Source organism: Sphaerodactylus townsendi, linkage group LG01 (assembly GCF_021028975.2).
Source record: "Sphaerodactylus townsendi isolate TG3544 linkage group LG01, MPM_Stown_v2.3, whole genome shotgun sequence".
NCBI lineage: Eukaryota > Metazoa > Chordata > Lepidosauria > Squamata > Sphaerodactylidae > Sphaerodactylus > Sphaerodactylus townsendi.
The window spans coordinates 178,049,728-178,071,762 of NC_059425.1; the positions used below are offsets into that span (position 1 = coordinate 178,049,728).

General features: G+C 46.5%; 1 protein-coding gene across 2 annotated transcripts in view; it reads left to right on the forward strand.

Annotated features, from left to right (window-relative positions):
• The window catches only part of COL6A2 (collagen type VI alpha 2 chain), a 79,888-nt gene that overhangs the window by 12,887 nt on the left and 44,966 nt on the right, over positions 1–22,035 (forward strand). For both annotated transcript variants that reach the window (XR_007244839.1, XM_048500772.1), the window contains exons 3-14: positions 1,700–2,298; positions 4,163–4,183; positions 5,229–5,294; positions 7,344–7,397; positions 9,906–9,950; positions 14,492–14,518; positions 15,626–15,652; positions 15,742–15,786; positions 17,438–17,491; positions 17,855–17,917; positions 19,090–19,152; positions 20,974–21,063. Coding sequence is in view for 1 of the 2 variants with exons in the window: in XM_048500772.1 (XP_048356729.1) it covers positions 1,700–2,298; positions 4,163–4,183; positions 5,229–5,294; positions 7,344–7,397; positions 9,906–9,950; positions 14,492–14,518; positions 15,626–15,652; positions 15,742–15,786; positions 17,438–17,491; positions 17,855–17,917; positions 19,090–19,152; positions 20,974–21,063 (1,154 nt within the window). In the remaining variant the exon portion in view is untranslated. The remainder of the gene's footprint in view (positions 1–1,699; positions 2,299–4,162; positions 4,184–5,228; positions 5,295–7,343; positions 7,398–9,905; positions 9,951–14,491; positions 14,519–15,625; positions 15,653–15,741; positions 15,787–17,437; positions 17,492–17,854; positions 17,918–19,089; positions 19,153–20,973; positions 21,064–22,035) is intronic.

Here is a 22,035-nt window from a genome sequence, read left to right on the forward strand (position 1 = left end):
CTGTATGGATGTATTTTAAATGTATAGTGTGGCTATACTTGCATAACATTGTGGCCTAAATGGTAAATAGATACTCTGGATTCAAGATATTCATCATGTAGGGTACATAGCCAGTTTTAAATTATATGCAGGGCTTAGGCAGAGAAAATATATTAGAAATGGTGTGTACGTACACTCCCACGTACACTCCCATAGCCTGTACACTCCCACACACGCCAGCTGGGTGACCTTGGGCTAGTCACAGCTTCTCAGAGCTCTCTCAGCCCCACCTACCTCACAGGGTGTTTGTTGTGAGGGGGGAAGGGCAAGGAGATTGTCAGCCCCTTTGAGTCTCCTGCAGGAGAGAAAGGGGGGATATAAATCCAAACTCCTCCTCCTCCTCCTCCTCCTCCTCCTCCTCCTCCTCCTCTTCTTCTTCTTCTTCTTCTTCTTCTTCTACGTATGTACAGTTATCTTTATACAGCGCGGGCCGTAGGGGCATGGCACCCACACACCCACACACCAAAAAAATCTGGACATCCACGTAAAAAATGTTTCCTTTGTACCAGAAGACTGATTTTGTTCTTTTTTTTCTTTTGTTTTTAACTTTGAACAAGAAATTGTGTATATTTACAGTGTTAAAAGTTGACCTGGGGAGGGCAAAAGCCAGCCTGCACGGAGGCAGGGGACGGGCCAGGGTACCGCGGCAGGCGGCCCAAGAGGTGGCCTGCTGCCATGGCACTCGTCTGAGCCAACCCTGCCCCCAAAGGCCTAGGGAAGGAAGGAGGCGGCTCGGACAGGCACCACGGCAGCAGGGCCGCTCTTTCTTTAGACACCTCCCCCGCACCAACCCAGCTCTTCTAAGCCGCGTCAGCCTGGGGGAGGAGGGGGTGGGGTGATCCCCCCACCATTGCGCCTAGGGTCACAACCCCCTCTGTCCCCGTGCCTCAGTGAACAAATTCCTGTCAGGAAAACGTTGATGCATATCAGATGCTGGAGACTTTCTGTTAAAGAACTAAGAACATAAGAACATAAGAACAAGCCAGCTGGATCAGACCAGAGTCCATCTAGTCCAGCACTCTGCTACTCGCAGTGGCCCACCAGGTGCCTTTGGGAGCTCACGGGCAGGATGTGACAGCAATGGCCTTCTGCGGCTGTTGCTCGCGAGCACCTGGTCTGCTAAGGCATTTGCAGTCTGAGATCAAGGAGGATCAAGATTGGTAGCCATAAATCGACTTCTCCTCCATAAATCTGTCCAAGCCCCTTTTAAAGCTATCCAGGTTAGTGGCCATCACCACCTCCTGTGGCAGCATATTCCAAACACCAATCACAGGTTGTGTGAAGAAGTGTTTCCTTTTATTAGTCCTAATTCTTCCCCCCAGCATTTTCAAAGGATGCCCCCTGGTTCTAGTATTGTGAGAAAGAGAGAAAAATTTCTCTCTGTCAACATTTTCTACCCCATGCATAATTTATAGACTTCAATCATATCCCCCCTCAGCCGTCTCCTCTCCAAACTAAAGAGTCCCAAACGCTGCAGCCTCTCCTCATAGGGAAGGTTCTTCAGTCCCTCAATCATCCTTGTTGCCCTTCTAAGCACTTTACTGCTATTTGTGCCTTTATGCGGGGCGGGGGGGGGGGGATTACCTTCTCCAGCTCCAATGATGACATCTGTCACGTTGATATCTCTTCCGCGCATTCGCCTCTCTGTCTCTCCATACAGATAAAACTGACTGCCCAATCAACGTATACTTTGTGATTGACACCTCGGAGAGCGTGGCCCTGCAGACGGTGCCCATCCAGAGTCTGGTGGATAACATCAAATTGTTTATCCCGGCATTCATCAGAAAGCTGGAGAACGAACTTTACCAGAGCCAAGTGTCAATCACTTGGCAATTCGCTGGACTTCATTTCTCAGATGTGGTGAAGATTTTCAGTGAATTCACCACCAGCAAGGACCAGTTTTTAAACCGGTTGCAAAGCATTCAGTACATTGGCAGAGGCACTTTTACGGATTGTGCTATCTCCAACATGACAGAACAGATACTTACCAAGACCCCTCAGGGAGTGAAGTATGCAATTGTAATCACTGATGGTCACGTGACGGGCAGTCCCTGCGGAGGGATGAAGATGCAGGCGGAAAGAGCACGTGATGCCGATATCAAGCTCTTTGCGGTGGCCCCAAGTCAGAACATCTACGAAACCGGCCTCCGAGAGATCGCCAATTCCCCGCACGAACTTTACCGTAACAATTATGCCACAACCAAGAGAGATGCCCTTGATGTTGATGAGGACACCATTGATAGAATCATCCAAGTTATGGTAAGGGTTGACATCCTTCTCTTCAGGAGCAATGTTCTTATGGTCTTATTAGGGATAGCCACAGGCCAGAGGTGTAGCTCCAAGGGGACAGGGGGTGCCCCTGTAGGGGTGTGGCGAGGGTGTTCCGGGGGCGTGGTGGGGGCTTCCGGGGTGGGGCAGAAGCGTTCCGGGGCGGGATGGGGATGTTCCAGGTGGGGCGGGGGCGGAGGACACACCGGTCCCCCTTGCTGCGCCTCTGCCACAGGCATTGACAGCTTTAAAAGGGGAGTAGCCAGATTAATAGATAATAGGCCTATCAGTGGCTACTAGCTATTGTGGTTAAAGGATACTTTCACATTGAGAGGCAGTAAACCCCTGAATACCAGTGCCAGGAGGCATCTTCAGAGGAAGGCGTTGGCCTCTCAATCCTGTTGTTGGACTTCCACAGGAACTGGCTGGCCACTGTGTGTGACAGGATGCTGGACTAGATGCTCCATTGGTCTGATCCAACTGGGCTCTTCTTCTATTCTAATGAATGTTGTTTCTCAAGAGATAGGGCGTTTCCCCACTCTTCACGATCCCCCCTATGCCCGCGTTGCTCTCAGCCGCGCGCGCCCGGGTGTCCCCACGACCCCGCGCTCTGCGCAGGGTTATCTAAAGGTGCCGTTTACAAGAGCGCCAGGGATGCCGCGCACTGAGGGGGCGCGACAGCGGCAGCGTCAGGGCGGCTGCACTGTCGCCGCCCCTGTTGTGGGGAGTGCCGGGGGACCCCGCGCTACTTGAGGAGAGTAGCGCGGGGCTTAAGGTAAGTGGGGAAAGGCCCATAGTCTTGCTTATGTAGTTTGGACTATTTGGACGAGGCTTATGAGACACAAGTTGTCTCCATGGTGTGATTGCTTTTGGGTAGACATAGATATGTCCGCAAATGCTCACTTTGGTGCCAAGAAGCAACTCTTTGCTTCCTAATTTAGTCCCCTTTTGAAGGCTTGCTTTTCCCAGACCCCGGTAAAATTACTGAAAAGATTGGCTTCACAGAAAAGTAATTTGAAAACATCAACTGCACGTGAAAATATTTCCCTAATCAGCAAAATTCAAATTGTTGACAATATTTGGATGTTTCTGGCAAGAACTTCCATGGAAGCCGGCGAGGCACTTGAGGGAATGGTGCTGTGTTTTGGGGCTAGCAGTATGACGTGAGAGATCCCAGCAGCAGAGTACAGAAACTGGGAAAGTTCATCGGTCCTTATAATGAAAGCAAGCCGACAGTCCTTTACTCAACCCTTCCATTGTTTGCTGGAGAGTACTCCTCTGTACAGCTGTTAGGGCTGTGTGCTTATAGCCTTTTAGAAATGGGAAAGCAAAGGTGTTAAAAAGGCCAAGTTCAGTGTCGGAATTCATGTTTGCACAGAAGCAGTGGCGTGGGGGGAAACAGCGCCTGGGGCAAAATGACGCCTGGGCCCTGCCCCCCCATGGGCCCCCAGCTTCCCCCATGGCACCCCGTTCCCCCGACTTACTTTTGTTTAGCCAGCTGCTCTTTGCTTCTGCCAGGCCTGGTGGGGCGGCAGGAAGGGGGAGGGTGTGGTGTACCCCCTGTGGAGCCCCACCCGCCGTCCACTTACCTTAGTTCAGCCGGCTGCTCTGCCAGACCTGGCATGGTGGGGGGAAGAGAGAGGGGTATGGGGTGTGGAGGTGATTTTCCGCCCCCCACCTGACCCCAATGGTGTGCGCTCGGGGCACAGCGTCCCCCTGTCCCATGATAGCTACGCATATGTACAGTATTCTGAGACCAATGTCTATATTTGGGGGTGGGAGAAAGCTATGTCTGTTTTGTTTCTTCTGTAATAAGTCGAACTTATCTCTCTTTTTTAAATCTTTTCCCCAACAGAAACATGACGCCTATGGAGAGGTAAGTATGCTAACCTCATGTTTCCCAAAAGCCTTGCTTCATGTCCTGGTAAAGAATGGCACCTCCCAAAAATACATCCAGAGCCCCCAAAACCCACATGCTCAACTATGAGCTTCAAATAGACAAACGTTGCTATCTTGGATACAGATAGAAGTAAATCCTGTTAAAATCAGTAAGACTTATTAGCTGCTTGGCAGATAAACCATTATGAGGTCTAAATTCATATACTCTGGCTTATCTCCTTTATGAATCAAGCCATTATAGATGCTCAACTATGAATCAAGCCATTATAGACTGTAACTTATGATACTCTAATTTGATCGTCCCTAAATATTTGCTACAGAGCTGTGGTGAATTAATGGTGTTTATGAGAAGAGTGCTTGGTTTTCAGTTTTCACCTCTACCCATTATTAGATCTATGTTTTTGCTACTGCTGAATACAACAGCAACCACTCAGATATTCAGTGTCAAAGATTTAAAGACACGCAAGTCTTCAGAAGGGAGGGGCATGACTTCTGCTGATTCCCCTCCTGCCGATGATCCTGACCCCCCCCCCCAATTCCCTGAGTGTCCCCTGTCCCCTTTTCCTCTCCAAAAAACCAAAATTTCAGGGAAATCCATGGCTTGCATTCAGCAGGGAAAGCAGGAAGTTTGACCTGTCTGCAGATTGTTGATACACATCATTCTCTAGGTTCTCAAATAAATTGTTCTTTAGAAGTTAGAAGGGCCTAGCTCATTTGGTACCCAGCTCAAAAGACAGATTCCTGTGGAAGAGATACCGGCTAGACATTCCTGGCAAGAGACAGATGCGTGCACGACAACAATTTTGGCCTTCCTTCTTGAAACGTATGATATAACTGGAGTAGAAGCCTCAGAGTCATTGAATGAAGTTGGATGAATGCAATGGAATGAATGAAAGTAGAAGGTTTACCACATAAAAGTCACCTCTCCCCCATCGTTCCAGAGTCTCCTTTCTGAAATTATAAAATATATCCAGTCCTTGACTCCGAAAACGTCATTGAATTTTCATTCTAATTGATTTCAGTGCTACAAAATGCGCTGTCTGGAAATTCAAGGCCCAGCCGGTCCGAAGGGCTTCCGAGGGCAGAAGGTAAGTTGAATGATATTATCTGGTATGAAATAGGTGGGTGGCAGAGAAAACTAAGGAACCTGAAGTTTGTAATGAAGGGGCTTGGAGGATGACTCCCTCATCCCTCCCCCCTCTCCCCCTCAAAGTATATTATTTAGAATATTTTATTTAGAAAATGTATATATTTAGAAAATGTATATGTTCCTTTTTCAATCTTTCAGCTAAGATTGGAGCCTATAGAGGTGCTTTTATTCTGCTCAATTGAGAAAAAAGCAGTCACATTTGGGATGTGCAGTTTGATTCTGCAGAATAACAGAATGTTTATTAGGGTGAAATAGATGGTGGCAATAAAGAAGTGGCACATGCAGTGGCAATAAAAGAAGTGGCACATACAGTGGCAATAAAAGAAGTGGCACATGCAGTGGCAATAAAGAAGTGGCACATGCAGTGGCAATAAGTGACACATGCGACTTTTCTGTGGTCCAGTGTTTTCTCCTTAATTTGAGTTTATTGTTGTTGAAGTTAGAAAGCTAGGAAGACACCAGTTGCCAGTCCTATCGATTTTCTCCTATGCTCTTCAGAAAGGCAATTTTGCAAGGGAAATGTCAACTTTTTCCAGTTTCTCAGTGTCCCCTTGTGTTTTACATGGGCAAAAGAAGAGTTAGAAGAGGGCATTGTTGAAGGGGTGCTATATCTTTTTGGAGACCTGTGACCAACCTGCTCAGGAGCATCTTGACCCACAACCATAATACAACTATATACCCAAAGAACCTTAACCTTTTGGGAGCCCTTGGTGGGCACTTGCTGGTGAGGCAGAGCTAGCAGTCACTGATGGACTGGTGTCTTTTTCTCAGAGTTGGTCAGTCAATGGTTGTTATCTGAAAAATCAGTTGGATCCCACCAACTTTTCTGCCCAATCGCACCCAGCCCCCATCCTTACCACTCAACTATCTCATCCCAGATGGCTTTTCCATGTAGGTCCTATGATCCCCGGTATAGACTTTTTAATGGTCAAAGGGGATTATCTCCTCCTGTTTGTCATTAGTGAATAACCCAATTGGATCCAACCCACTTCTTAAAGTAGTAGGAACGACACACCCACATTTGTGAAGAGCTGTGCTCACTCAGCCCTGACCTGAATGTCCCAGGCTAGCCTGATCTCGTCAGGTCTCAGAAGCAAAGTTGTGACCATGGGCCACTTCTGCACCGCCACGTACATGACGCTGACCCAACGAATGGTCCCGGTAACGACCGGGAAGACGGCGCCGCGCTGCGCCGTCGCCTAATCAACTTACCGTCCCTGTGACCATCTGGCGCGTCGCTGAGGCCAGGGGACACGCCCCCTGCCCTGCGCGACCGCTCCAGAGTCGCAGGGCAGGGGGCGTGTCCCCAGGCCTCAGCGACGCACCGGACGGTCGCAGGGACGGTAAGTCAATTGGGCAAGGGGGGAGGGATGGCGCCTTCCAGCCGCTGCCATTCGCACAGCAGTGTCTGGAAGCCACCGTTTTCCAAAAAATGGCGGCTTTGCACCACTGGGGAGGAGCGAGGGCAGTGCGGCTGCAAAGCAGCTGCACCCCCCATGTGATCAGCTCCCTCGGGATGGCATTTTTGCCGTCCCCGGGGGGCTGTAAAAGGCCCGTACGGAAAGCGCCATGGTTAGTACTTGGATGGGAAACCCCCTAAGGAAGTCCAGGGTCACGGCAAAGAGGCAGGCAATGGCAAACCACCTCACTTTGTCTCTTGCCTTGAAAACCCCATGAGGGGTGGCCAAAAGTGGGCTGCAACTGGACGGCACATTCCACCATGCCATGCTCATTCACCACAGTGGTTTGACGTTGGTTGTTGGGAGAGAAGGGCTTCTGCCTACTTGCTCATAAGTGATGGTGTACCCCTACCAGAAACTGATGCAGTTTCCTGTACAATCTGGTTATGTGGCTATGATATACTAGCTCTGCATCTCTGTGGGGTATGTCTTGAGGCAGACAATGGGACGACTGCTAAATTTATTTGCCATTTTTCTTGGCAATAAGGAAGAAATGTTGCACTTGCTGATTTTGGTTTTTCTTCTAGGGTGCGAAAGGTAACATGGGAGGCCCTGGAGCTCCTGGTGTTAAAGGACGACAGGTGAGTAAATAGAAAGTGTGACAATCCAGAAAATTCCCCCAATGATCATATTCTGTATAAGCCACTGAAGCCAGAGGTGGGATCCAACCAGTTCTCACCACTTCTCTAGAAATGATTACTAATTTTTTCTGAGTGCCGAGAAGGAGTTACTAAAGCAACCCCCCTGCCCAATAGGGACTGGAGGTGCGTGTGTGTGGCAGCGCCACTGTTTGAATCCCACCACCATCAGAACCTATTCACAACAACACAAGCCTTTATTGGCATATAAAACATATCACATGAACAAACTCTTTTAGAACGTTCCATATTCTTAAATCTTCCCTCCAGCAGAGCTGATGGCAGCACATTACATCTTGCAGTAGCCAAGGCTCTCCTCTGGGTGGGATTAATCAGCAGACGAAGATATGCTGCCATAATTCCACACTCGCATGGGATTAATAATGTAGTCGGAGAACAGGTTGTCTTGGCAGCACGAGTTAAATTATGAAAATCAAGATCCAAGAGCCTATTCTTAACTAGTCTGAAGGCTTCCACCTTTGTGAGCATAAGGAGTGATTCCAAGGGGAAACCAATAGCTTCAACCTTTCTAAAGATCAAGGTATACCATTCTGAAATCAAGTGATCTGGTAACAGAGAGGGAATATAGCTATTGGATCCCACTAGAAAATGTATATGCAGCATCGGAACCTATTAAAATTTTTGGATCCCACCACTGACTAAAGCAAATTTGGATATTGGGTAGTCAGATATGCATGATCAGAGCGGTCACAGGGTTGTGAATCTACAGGTGGGGATTGAAGATTTCCTGGAATTATAACGGATTTTCAAACAACAGAGATCAGTTACCCTGGAGAAAATGGCTGGTTTGAATGGTAGACTCCATGTCATTATACCCTTCTCAGCCCTCTCCCTTCCCCAAACCCCACCTTCCCTATCTCAAATCTCAACAAATTGACCTGCTCCGAGTCAACAATTCAGTCATACACAGGTCTACATACCAGTTTGGAGTTGGTATTTGAATGTCACAATCAGACCGTAATCCTCAGGACTAGTGTTTGAATCTGATGATAAATTTGTCCCCAAAAAAATCCCAACAGAATTTGTCAGTGGCCGGAAATGGTGAGGTGAATTAAATTCATACGTCCTTGGCGTGTATAATGAGAAATACTGAATCCACAGGGTTTAGTAGAGTCTGGTGTATTTTGTCTCAGACTCTATTATATATCCCATTATGTCTCTCTTCAATAAACAAAGAAAAGTTCTTGAGAAACGGAGGTGTACTTGAGAGTTTTTAAAGAGCATCATATTCCTGGACATTTACTCACTGCTGAGTGGCCCTCACCTTGAAGAAAGAGGAGTTTGGATTTTTATTCCGCCTTTCCCTCCTGTAACAAGGTGGCTTACAAACTCCTTCCCCTTCCTCTCCCCACAACAGGCACCTTGTGAGGTAGTTGGTCAGAGAGAGTTCTGAGAGAACTGTGACTAGTCCAAGGTCACCCAGCAAGCTTCATGTGTAGGGGTGGGGAAACAAATCCAGTTCACAAGATAAGAGTCCACCACTCACGTGGCAGAGTGGGGAATCAAACCCAGTTTTCCAGACTATAGTTCCCCTGCTCTTAACCACTACACCACACTGAGGCTCCTTCCGCACATGCAGAATAATGCACTTTCAATCCACTTTTGATACACTTTGCAGCTGTGCAGAATAGCAAAACCCACTAGCAAACCATTGTGAAAGTGGGTTGAAAGTGCATTATTCTGCATGTGCGGATGGGGCCTGACTCTCCCCATGCAGACTGGAAATGCTTTATCCTGGTGCCAACCTCCCATCTATGCTTTGCCTACTCCCTGCGTCGATGTTTCTGATCACTACGTTAATCTGTAATATAGATATGGAGCAATTTAACTGAGCACAGAACCTTTTTGAAACCTGAGGATTTAAAAGTAATAATATGTGATTGTGGAATGATGTAGCACCTTAGACACTAACAAGTACATGCTTTTGAATGTAAAGCTCCCTTCAGTGAAAGATTATTCACAAAAAATCTTGTGAATTTTTGAGATGCTACTGAATTTGAATGTAGCTTTTCCACTTTAGACCAACAAAGCAACCTTCCTGATACTAAATCTATGCTGATGTATGTGTGTTTACATATACACTATGCAGTCTCACCCAGAAATATGTACGCAACATCACACTGGAGACAGACAATTACTTTTTTCAGAAAGCTGGATTCAGTTTGAAAGCGGGAACTCCACTCCAGATCCGAACTCTCATGTGGCCTGGCTAAACAAGATGCTTCATTGGCCAAAATAGATGCGCTATGAAAAGCCATGCCTATTTCAAACCTCTTCAGCATCTCTTCAGAACTGCTTAGTCTCACCATTTATAGTATAAAAGCCGCAGCAACTGATCGGGCACAGTATGAATTATGCTCTTAATAGTGTTCTTTAAATGCTCTATAAATCTAAGACTACTAATAATAGCATGATATCTTTTAAATGCAGGGTGACCCAGGAATTGAAGGACCGATTGGACATCCTGGTCCCAAGGTACAGTATTTTATGTTTCAGGCTTCAGCATTTGTTCTTGTCATCTCTCTCTTGATTAAGCAAAGGAACGTGGAAGAAGGGGGTAATTAAATTCATCTTAGCAGTTCACCTGTTGCCAAATTTGCCCTTGATCAGTGGCATTGTGAAGAGGCCGTGTCCAATTCTGTAGGGCTAGTGAGGAAGAAGAGAACTGGTTCTTTAACAGGAAGCGTGATAGGATAATGTATTCTGCTGTGATAGCTGAATGGATGCTGTATAGATGAATCTCTTCCATGATCTTGGCCAACACCCAAGAGGAGGGCCAAACCAATATCTGCTGAAGGCCAGTCTACCTAAGGTACAATGATAGATGTCTAGGGAAAATGTACACAATACAAATGTACACAAATGTCTCACAATACTAGAACCAGGGGGCATACATTGAAAATGCTGGGGGGAAGAATTAGGACTAATAAAAGGAAACACTTCTTCACACAACGTGTGATTGGTGTTTGGAATATGCTCCCACAGGAGGTGGTGATAGCCACTAACCTGAATAGTTTTTAAAAGGGCTTGGACAGATTTATGGAGGAGAAGTCGATCTACGGCTACCAATCTTGATCCTCTTTGATCTGAGATTGCAAATGCCTTAACAGACCAGGTGTTCGGGAGCAACAGCCGCAGAAGGCCATTGCTTTCACATCCTGCATGTGAGCTCCCAATGGCACCTGGTGGGCCACTGCGAGTAGCAGAGAGCTGGACTAGGTGGACTCTGGTCTGATCCAGCTGGCTTGTTCTTATGTTCTTATGTATACAGAGTGGAGGGACTGGAAAACTGCATTAACAAATCTAGATGGGTTGGGCTGTTAGAAGTGTTGGGTGACCAAAGGACCATCTCTCCTTGTATCAATCCACATGGCACCTCTGGTCTTCTTAGCTGTTCCTCTCTGCTGTTGCGTGCTGCAACTGCTCTGTGGGTGGGCCATGATAGCCCTTCCATTTTCTCCTCAAGGAGATTTTGGCCCTTTCCGCACTAATCTAAAACATTTCTTTAAAAATTTCAGTTTCCCCCTTTACCATGATGTATGTCACCACTCACCCCTTCAAAATGGTTCATGGTCGCCATTATGTGATCTTGCCCTCTTTTTTTGGTAGTTGTTGAATTGATGCTTCACAGCTTCTTCCTGCAATTCTCTATACTGTGTATACTCAATGCTTCAAAGATTAGCTCCCCCAAAATAAAATAAAAAAACCTGAAATGGTTAAAGTAAACAGGCGAGAGGGAATGGAGTGAGCTCAAGATATGGAGCTGAGGAGGAAGCTTGGGGGTGCAACAGAGGCACGGGAAACATTGTAAATAGATCACACAGCCACTTTGAAAACGTTTCAACCAAATAATCGTTTTAAAAGGGGATTCACAGAAAACGTTTTGAGACTGGAAATAAAATGTTTTCAGAACCAAAGGGGGGGAAACACTGTGGAACTCCATAGATGAAACATTTTATTTCCTGCCTCAAAAAGTTTTAAAGGTTTGTGCAAAAAGGGCCTCTATAAGATAAAGCCGTTTGGGAAGGTTTTTTGCAGACATCTGAATTGTACTTATCCTTTTGCAACTGTGTTTTACAAGTGTTATTTCGAAACTTCATTCTAACCCACATTGAGTCCCTTTTGGGGAGAAAGACAAGGTAGGAGAATTTTAAATAAAGGTATCAGAGTTCAAAATATTCCGAAGTCAAGGAGATCAGAGTAAGTGAAACCAAACCAGAGAAGGAATCAAAACTAGGCCCACAGATGCAAGATATTTGCCACATAGAAAGATGGTACTTGTCAGAAGAAACTATAGCCTTGTCATTATGCTCGTGTATGTCTCATACAAAAAATATGACTTTTGAGCACAAGATTTATAAATATTGCCCTGAGCTAGATGGCCCAGGCTATCCATATCTTGCCAAACCTCAGACATTCATAGAATCATAGAATCAGAGTTGGAAGAGAATCCAAGGATAAGGTGACCAGATTGTCACCTTTTAAAACCAGGATGGGGGTGTGTGTGCGCACGCGCGCGCAGCTGCAGAAGCGCACTGCTTTTTGGGGCGCTCCCCAGATTCCCGCTCTGTGACAGGGCGGGAACCGGGAGTGCCCCAGAAGGCAAAATCAGGACAGGTACAAAACCCCGTGGGACGCGGGACAGATTGGTGTAAGGCAGGACTGTCCCACCAAAAGCGGGACGTCTGGTCACCTTATCCAAGGGCCATCAACTCCCACCCCCTACAATGCAGGAACACACAATCAAAGCTCTCCTGACAGACGGCCATCCAGCCTCTCATTAAAAACCTCCAAAGAAGGAGACTCCACCTCACTCCGAGGTAGTGCATTCCACTGTTGAACAGCCCTTACTGTCAGGAAGTTTTTCCTGATGTTTAAGTGGAATCTCTTTTCCTTCACCTTGAAGCCATTACTCCTGGTCCTGGTCTCTGGAGAAGCAGAAAACGAGCTTGCTCCCTCACCAGCATGACACCCTTCAAATATTTCAATATGGCTATCATGTCATCCCTTAACCTTCTCTTCTCCAGACTAAACATACCACCCAACTCCTTAAGTCTCTCCTCGGGGAGAGTTAAGCAGGGTCAGCCCCAGTCAGTACTTGGATAGGAAATCAACTATGAAGTCAGTGGTCGCTACGCAATGGCAAACCTCGCCTCAGAAGTCTCTTACCTTGAAAACCCCGTGAGGGGTTGCTATAAGTCAGCTGCGGCTTGCAGAACTTTCCCCAGCCGCTTATTAATACATCCCGTGAGGCAAGTATTATGTTTACCGTTTTTCACATTGCAGATATTTTCCTCCGGAAGTGAGGCTAGGCAGAAGAAACCAGTTTGTTCTTGCTAAGAAAGGAATAATTCTGCCAAGCTCTGAAAGGATCACATATTCAGGAATGATTACTGTAACCTATGCCAGTACCACTGCCACCGAGGGAGGGGGAGGGGTGCCATGCAAGGGGGAGGGGACCCGGCATCTGGACATGGTCCACCTATACCCTAGTGGAGGGAGAGGAAGGGGAGGGAGTGAGGGGTGGCATGCAAGGGAAGGGGAGGGAGGGAGCTAGTAGGACAGTGGTGGCAAACCTTTGGCACTCCAGATGTTATGGACTACAATTCCCATCAGCCCCTGCCAGCATGGCATGCAAGGGAGGGGCATCTAAAATTTTAGGGATGGGGAGGTCTAGCACAACCCACCTGCACCTGATAGTCTCTAGAGAAAGTAGGATGAGAGATGTTTTAGCTTCTTCTCATTAGAAAGCTTGGTTTTCTGTTGCAGAGAAAACTCTGTTGAGGGAGATTAAAAAGAATGCTTGCCAGTTCTTTGCATCTTGCACTGTTAGGTGTGGGGAAGCAACTTTGGATGAGGTTTGCAAACTGGATGCCTATGGGAAAATGCATCCAAGTAGGGGAAGGACTGTGTTCTTTTAAGAACGTGAAACCAGACCTGCTTTAGGGCAAACATTTTTTTAATAAAAAAAATCTCTGGTTGAAATCCATCCATCCTAAAACTGTGCCAGTTGCAAACATGAAGACTGGTATGTAAAAAAAATGTAAAAAAAAATGTAAAGTGATGCACATAGGGACAAAAAATCCAAACTTCACATACACGCTACAGGGGTCAGTGCTATCAGTCACAGACCAGGAAAGGGATTTGGGCGTCTTAGTTGATAGTTCCATGGGAATGTCAACTCAATGCATGGCAGCTGTAAAAAAGGCAAACTCTATGCTGGGGATAATTAGGAAAGGAATTGAGAATAAAACTGCAAAGATTGTCATGCCCTTATATAAAGCAGTGGTGCGACCGCGACTTCTGGAGTACTATGTGTCCAGTTCTGGTCGCCGCATCTCAAAAAGGATATTGAGGAGATAGAAAAAGTGCAGAGAAGGGCAACAAGGATGATTGAGGGACTGGAGCACCTTCCCTATGAGGAGAGGCTGCAGCGTTTGGGACTCTTTAGTTTGGAGAGGAGACGTCTGAGGGGGGGGATATGATTGGAAGTCTACGAAATTATGCATGGGGTAGAAAATGTTGACAGAGAGAAATTTTTCTCTCTTTCTCACAATACTAGAACCAGGGGGCATTCATTGAAAATGCTGGGGGGAAGAATTAGGACTAATAAAAGGAAACACTTCTTCACACAACATGTGATTGGTGTTTGGAATATGTTGCCACAGGAGGTGGTGATGGCCACTAATCTGGATAGCTTTAAAAGGGGCTTGGACAGATTTATGGAGGAGAAGTCGATTTATGGCTACCAATCTTGATCCTCCTTGATCTGAGATTGCAAATGCCTTAACAGACCAGGTGATCGGGAGCAACAGCCGCAGAAGGCCATTGCGTTCACATCCTACATGTGAGCTCCCAAAGGCACCTGGTGGTCCACTGCGAGTAGCAGAGAGCTGGACTAGATGGACTTTGGTCTGATCCAGCTGGCTTGTTCTTATGTTCTTATGTTCTTATGTTCTTATCATTTTGAATCATTTCTGTAAGTACTAACAGACTTTTTTCCCCCTTTCTTGTAGGGAGTTCATGGGCTCAAAGGAGAAAAGGTAAAGCGTTTTGTTCTGAGTTTTCAAAATAAAATTGGGAAGCATATTGTGCTTTTTAAAAAGAGATGGTGCTTTTTAAAAAATTCGGCTCAAGATTAGTGTCCTCGAAGATGTCACCCTCAACAGAAGTTGGTTTCAGGTAGCCGGCTCAAGGTTGACTCAGACTTCCGGCCTTCTGAGGTTGGTAAAATGAGTATCCAGCTTTCTGGCGGTAAAGTGTAGAGGACTGGGGAAGACAATGGCAAACCACCCTATAAACACAATTTGCCTAGCAAACATTGTGATGTGACATCACTCCGTGGGTCAGTAATGCACAGGGGACTACCTTTACTTTTTAAAATTTGGAAATGAGGTTTTGCTTGGGCCTTTTTGGCCATTTTAATGAATGTTTCGGACTTAATCGATCAATCAGGAAAAAGAAACAATTCCCATGTTAAGTGTTGTCTTACTAAGAACTGGCAATTTGTCATTCATCCAGAAGATTTTGTGAAAGTCAATATGTGAAGACCCTGCCCCAGGGCCGGAGAAAGGGGGAAATGTGCCTGGAGCATGCGTGCGCCCTGCGCCCCTGGCATGCCATGCCACACCCTCCACACCCCCGCACCGGCGCACACCCGGTGCATCGTGCACACACCCCCGTCCCCTTGGTGTCACGCCACTGCCCTCACCTGGATAGTCCAGGCTAGCCTGATCCAATTAGATCTCAGAAGCTAAGCAGGCTTGGCCCTGTTCAGTATTTGGAGGGGAGACCACCAAGTGATACCAGGGTACGCCAGGCAAAGGCAGACAACAGAAAACCACCTCTGAATGTCTCTTGTTTTGAGAACCATGTGGAGTCACACAAGTCAGCTGTGACAAGACAGCAAAAAAAGTGAAAAAATGCTTACTTCGAGTTATTCTCAAACAGTAGGTTCATCACGTAAGAGGGTATGCATGAAAATTGGTTTGCAAGGCTAGGTCAGAGAATTTTTTTTTTTTTGCAATTTTTTTCAAATCATGGCTAACCTGTAGAAAAATGACACTTTTTGGGAATCTGCCAGTTTCACTAGGAGTGGTTTTAAGCCAGTAACTCAGCCAGACTCATGCTCTTCCTGTTTTCTTTTCCAGGGTGAATTTGGAGGAGATGGCAGAAAGGTAAGGACCAGCCTTCCAACCTCACCTATTTCCCAGCTCTAAATACATAGCGAGGACCTCCTTCTGATGCTCTGTTTCTTTTATTTCAGGGAGCTGGTGGTTTAGCTGGAAGGAATGGCACGGATGGTCAGAAGGTAGTTAATGAAAAATCAAGATAACTTTATCTTTTATTTCTCATCCTTTCAAGAGCTAGTCTGCTGTTCCTGTTGCATAGAACTACACATGGCGAGGGCCCTGATCTAGAATGCCCCATCTCATCAAACCTCAGAAACTAAGCAGAGTCAACCGTGACCAGTATTCAGATGGGAGACCACCAAGGAAGTCCAGGGTCTCTGCAGAGAGGCAAGCAATGGCAAACTGCCTGTGAATGTCTCTTCCCTTGAAAACCTACAGGGTCACCATATGTGAGCCGCCTCGAGCCCTTTGAGGGTGAGGCAGCCTATAAATCTAATTAATAATAATAATAATAATAATAATAATAATAATAATAATAATAATAAGAAGAAGAAGAAGAAGAAGAAGAAGAAGAAGAAGAAGAAGAAGAAGAAGAAGAAGAAGAAGAGAATAATAATAATAATAATAATAATGTTGGCTTGACTTGATGGCACTTTCCACCACCACCACCATATATGACGATGTTGCTAAGATTGGTTGTGGAATTAGGGTTAGGGTTAGGGTTTGGGTTCAGAGCAATCCTTTGAATTGCTTTATGCCATTTATTCACACTTGCCGTCCGAGGGCGGGGCCATCCTTGGCTGGAGTCCTTTAACCCAATAACCATACCACACTCTTGGCTGGGGTAAATTATTTGGCCATAGCCATCATTTATTATACAATCAGAAGCGTGAGGCGCAGCATGGGATTTTGATCTGCTCTGGGACATCGCTGTGGCGTTGCAGCGGGCGGTCGGCCTCTTACTGGAGCTTCGCTCTGCTGTGGAGCTCCGCTGGACAGTCGCTTCTTACGAGAGCTTCCCCCTGGCAATGCTCAGCTGGACAGTTGGGTTCCCCACCAGCAGGGGAGGGGGTAGCTCTTTAGCTCCCCTCCCCTGGCCTTTTCAGATCAATACCCATGCGCCAAACTGAGAATGGCAATGACAAAGAAGCATGCATTTACAAAAACCAAAGCTCTATGGGGAGAGTCGCTGGCCGGCCCAAGCACATGGCCGGCACAAAGGCTGGCCCGGTCCTTTATAGGTCATGCCAGCCTCTTTCCAGCTAAAAGGATTCACAGCTGCTCTTTTTTACACCATAAATGTGCAGTTGATAAACAGGCATCAATTTGACTTGTCCATATTTCTCTCAAGTTTCCTTTAATAATATGGTCCAGAAAAACATCAGCTTTGTCTTGAACGTGGAGGAACCATAAAAGGAAATCTACGTTTTCAACTCAAACCAGAGTTACCCTGAAATACAGTAACATTCCTAAATGTCTTCTCAGAAAAGCTTGGGGCAGAAGAGTCCAAATAATTTGCTAATTAGGGCTAGAGCTTTTGTGGGTAGATGGAAAGGAGTGGCAGTGGCTCAGTGGAAGAGTTTGTTCTCAGCATGAGAAGGTCCCATCTCCATCTCCCATCTTTCCGGCATCTCCAGCTAAAAGGACCAGGCAGTAGTTGATGTGAAAGACTTTTGCTTGAGACCCTGGAGAGCCACTGCCAATCAGAATAGACAATACTGACCTTGACGGACCAATGGTCTAATTCAGTATATGGCTGGTTCTTGAGCATGTTCAAACATCTACAACCTTCTCTCTAATATTTCTCTTTCCTCTGTTGGCTCGTTCTAGGGCAAGCTTGGGCGTATTGGAGCTCCTGGATGTAAGGGCGACCCAGGGGACAGGGTAAGGACAAGCGCCTGACATGTTTTCCAGCTGTGGTGTTTTACCACAGGCTCCCCTTGAACATCTGGGATGAAATCCAGGGGTATCACTTACACCTGCAATACAGAACATGCTCTTTGGGCCCTCTGTGAATTCTCTGTGCGGTGCTCTTCATGAGTTTCTTGTCTCATGGCAAGAGAAAAAGAATCTCCTGCAGATGTGAGCATCAAACAGGGAGGGAGGGGATAGTTTTATTGAACTGTAGGACGTCCATGATGTATTATTTGATATCCCACAGCCCATTCCTGCCTCTTCTTTTTTGTTTTCTGAAAATGAAAGCTTGTGGTTAAAGTTGTCATTGAGCGTCTGTTGAATTGCTCCTAGGGTCCTGATGGCTACCCAGGTACCGCGGGGGATCAAGGACTACTTGGTGACCCAGGAGTAAAGGTATGGGCAGTTCCTTGAAGCAGGTGTCCCCAACTTTTTGATACCTGTGGGCATATTTGAAATTTTGAGAGAGGTTGATGAGCACCACCCCAAAAAATGGCTTTCACGAGAGATAGAGCCAAGTGGAACACCTCCCTCCTTACATCTCAAGAAGGTAAGCCTGACAAGGAAGCAGATGCACAGGGGCTAGAAAGAGTCCAGGTGCTTACCAGTTCTGTTGACCCTCCAGAGTAAAACCCTCCAGTGTGATGAAGGCAGCCCATGATAAGCCCTGCGTTACAATAACCCCATCTACTTTCTGTAAAGTTCAGTGGGCACAAAGGGACAGAGCGTCATGATGTCCATGGGCACCACACTGGGAAATCCTGTGTTAAAGAGATGGCTGAGAACAGCCACTGAATATTTAACACCGAAACTCAAAAGAGGAGATTCAGAGAAATGGTTTTATCTGACCTCTGGTCCCTGTGTGCTGGTATGCAAAGCCACCTTGACCAATATATGTATGTAAAATTGGTACGACGTGTAATTTGTTATGATATCAAAAAATAAAGGTTCACAAAAAGGTCATCTTCTAAGTTAGCAGAAGTTTGCCAACCCCAAAGGCCAGAGACAGTCAGTCTAGGGGCGAAGGAACAGTTAACCTTTAACACGATTGGTGAATTCAACTGTGACTCTAGACCAGGGATAGGGAACCTGCAGCTCTCCAGATGTTCAGGAACTACAATTCCCATCAGCCTCTGTCAGCATGGCCAATTGGCCATGCTGGTAGGGGCTGATGGGAATTGTAGTTCCTGAACATCTGGAGAGCCGCAGGTTCCCTACCCCTGCTCTAGACCAATGAGAGGCTGTTTCCTGGGCGGGGAAAAGTATCTTGTTGGATGCTAGATTCAAATAGAAATAGAGTCTGAGTTAAGTTCAATGTGTGTTCAACTTTTTTATTGCTGAAGAGTTCTGTATAGCTTAATAGTCTTGTATAGCATAGACTTGTGTAACCTTGCAACTGCTAAAGTAAAACCTTCCTATGGAAAGAACATCTTGTGTGGAGAGTATTCTTTTCCAAGTGTGATAGGAGGTTGCAGTGAGTGCAAGAAGACGGTAGACCTGTCATCTTACCAGAGTGACTCCGCTTTAAACTCTGCTGATATAATCATTTCCATCTGCCTCTCTTTCAGGGTTATCCTGGTCGACCTGGCCGGAGTGGACCACCGGGTGCTCCTGGAGAAAGAGGAGGCAGGGTATGCATCATTTGGGGTTTTCAAATTGTGATATCCCTTGGAATCCACAGGGATACAATAGCTGCTACAATCTCATGTGAAACGGGACTTGGGCAACTGACCTAGGCAATTAATGTCTGGATTGAACAACATTTGAATACAGTAGTACTCAAAGACCAATTTTTCCAGGGTATAATCTTTCCAGAGTTAATGCTCACTATGGCCCTGGCTAGCCCAATCTAATTAGATGTCAGAAGCTAAACCGGGTCAGCCCTACTTAGGTGGGAGACCACCGAGGAAGGTTGGACTTGCTACACAGAGACAGGCAATTTATTTATTTGTTTGTTTGTTTGTTTGTTTATTAAATTTCTATGCCGCCCAATCCCCGAAGGGCTCCGGGCAGTGAACAACATAAAATTCAAACGGTATTGAACAAGGAGCAAATCATAACACAATAAACAAACACATAGGCTCCATCCAATTAATAATCAATAAAACATCCTAAAACTTCATATAAAACAGTGGTTAATAATTAAATAGATAAATAAGCAAGAGGCGTCCAGAAAACCCCAATTAAAACCTACCCCAAGAAGGAGGGATGGCGGGCCCCTCAATATAAGGGGGACCCTGGTGTAACAGCGCAAGGGCAGAGACCTGCAAACCACCTGTTTGTCTCTTGCCTTGAAAAACCCATTGGGTCACTGTAAGTTGGCCGTGACGACGGCTCTTTCCATCACTACAGCTACCTGCCTGAACCTATATTCATATTGACCTGGCAACCTTTCTTTAATATGAACTGTCATAAAATAAAATACTCATACTATTATGAGTAATCTTGAACCAGATGAGACACAGCTAGATCATGCAGATGATCTTGTAGCTTTCCCTTTAATGTTTGGGAACTTTCCAGAGGTCAGTATTTTGCAAATTCGTACAGGGTAGCACCAACCCCATGAAAATTTTGCTGTAATCTGGTCTTGTAGATCTTGTTCCAAACATTTCGCCTGCATCTGTGGCTGGCATCTTCAGAGGTGTATCACAGAGAGAAGTGTGTTAGCACACTGTGTCCAGTGAGAAGGTGATGTTTAGGGGTGTATATATTGTCCATATCCCAGGGTGGGGAACCAATCAGTAAGTGTTTGGGTGGAACTTGCTATGCAAAACTGTGGTTGACTGCATTGTCTTGCGGGTGGGGTTTTCAGTCCATTTACATTCGTATTCCCATTTGCATTCCCTGCAGTAGCAACAGTACTAATGAATCAAATCCTGTGTCTGGGTGGAGTTCATTGCCCATGGACCTAGCATGCCCGTGGCCTTTGATTTTGGCCTTTGATTCACTCCTGGGGGATCTAGGGTTCTTGTCTGTTGGAGCCCTGGTCCGTAATCAGCATACCTCCAAAATCCTTGTCTTCTTGAAGGACTTGGAAGAGGGCTGGGAATCAGTATTGAAAATCTCCAGATGGCAATCTTCTGAACAGCATGGCTACTTTGGAAGGTGGACTTCACAGCACTATATTCCACTGAGGCTCCTCCCCTCTTCAAACCTTTCCCTCCACAGGCTCCACCCCAAAATCTCCAGGTATTTCCCAACACAGAGCTGACAAAATGGGGGGCAAATAGAGTCTTATTGGTTGTGGTGATGAAAATGACTAATTGGTTGATTCAGGGACAAGGAGGAAAGAGAGGACCATGAATCACATCAAGACCACTGGAGATGGATGGAGTTCTTGGCAATGACTGGTGCCCAGTGCTGGCAATGCAGCAACAAGGTTGTTGCTGCCCATGCGGTTGCTTCTCTCCAGGGGGATTCTGATTTCTCCTTCTGTCTGTTTTTTCCCAAAGGGACCAAAAGGCACCAATGGAGCCCCTGGAAGCCCTGGTAACAAAGGAGGCAAAGGTGGCCCTGGACCTGCTGGCCCCAAAGGAGAACCCGTAAGATTCCCAGCGGTTCCTGGTTAATCACTTTGTGCAAAGTATGGGATCCCAATTCAGGGGTTGTCAAGCGGGTCAACACTTTGTGCAAATTTAGGTTCTAATGGAGTTGGTGGGATGTCATTTTGTTGTGGTGGGGCACTCCTTGTGTTGGGAACGGGACTACTGAAGAAGCCAAGGGTGCATTTGTTCTCCAGTAGGGAACAGGGCAAACAGGGCATTTGTTGTGGTGGGGCACTCCTTGTGTTGGGAACGGGACTACTGAAGAAGCCAAGGGTGCATTTGTTCTCCAGTAGGGAACAGGGCAAACACAGCCCATAGTCTCAAGGTGCTCTTTGTGTAAGATGTTTAGCGGCTGTTTTAAAAAAATATATATTAGCCAGGTTTGTATTGAAGAGAAGCAGTGAGCTCAGAAGGCACGTACTGGCCCTTTTTTTCACTTCAGGAGACGATTTAGAACCAGAAAACGGTCTTGGTCTCAGCCAGGGGCATCTCTCCTAAGGATGAGGCCCAGGGCAAGGGTTGAGCTGTGCCACCCAATCCCCCCAACTCCACATGGATTTCAAGCGCGGGGCACGCAGTTGGTCACTGGACCCAAGCCCAGTCTTGAACTGTGCCTTTGCCCCCAAACTCCACTTGGACTTTGGGGCAGAGGCACAGTTTTTCAATGGGGGAACAGAGCTTGTGGGGGGACCCTGGGATGCCTGGTGCCCCCCTCAAGTAGTGCCCAGGGCATGAGCTCTGGTTGCCCCACCCTAGTTACACCTTTGGTCCCAGCATGGTTGTCCCGATCAATTCCTCAGCCACCTACTTCTAGTTGACAGCATATCTTGTTGAAAAAGTAAGGGCTTGGATATACAGTCATGGGCCTCCCACACCGCTCCTGGTTCAACTCAAAGACTTTGTTGTGCCATCGAGAAGTCAATCCAGCTACAGGCCTCATCTCTACCTGGTGCACATCATTCCATTTGG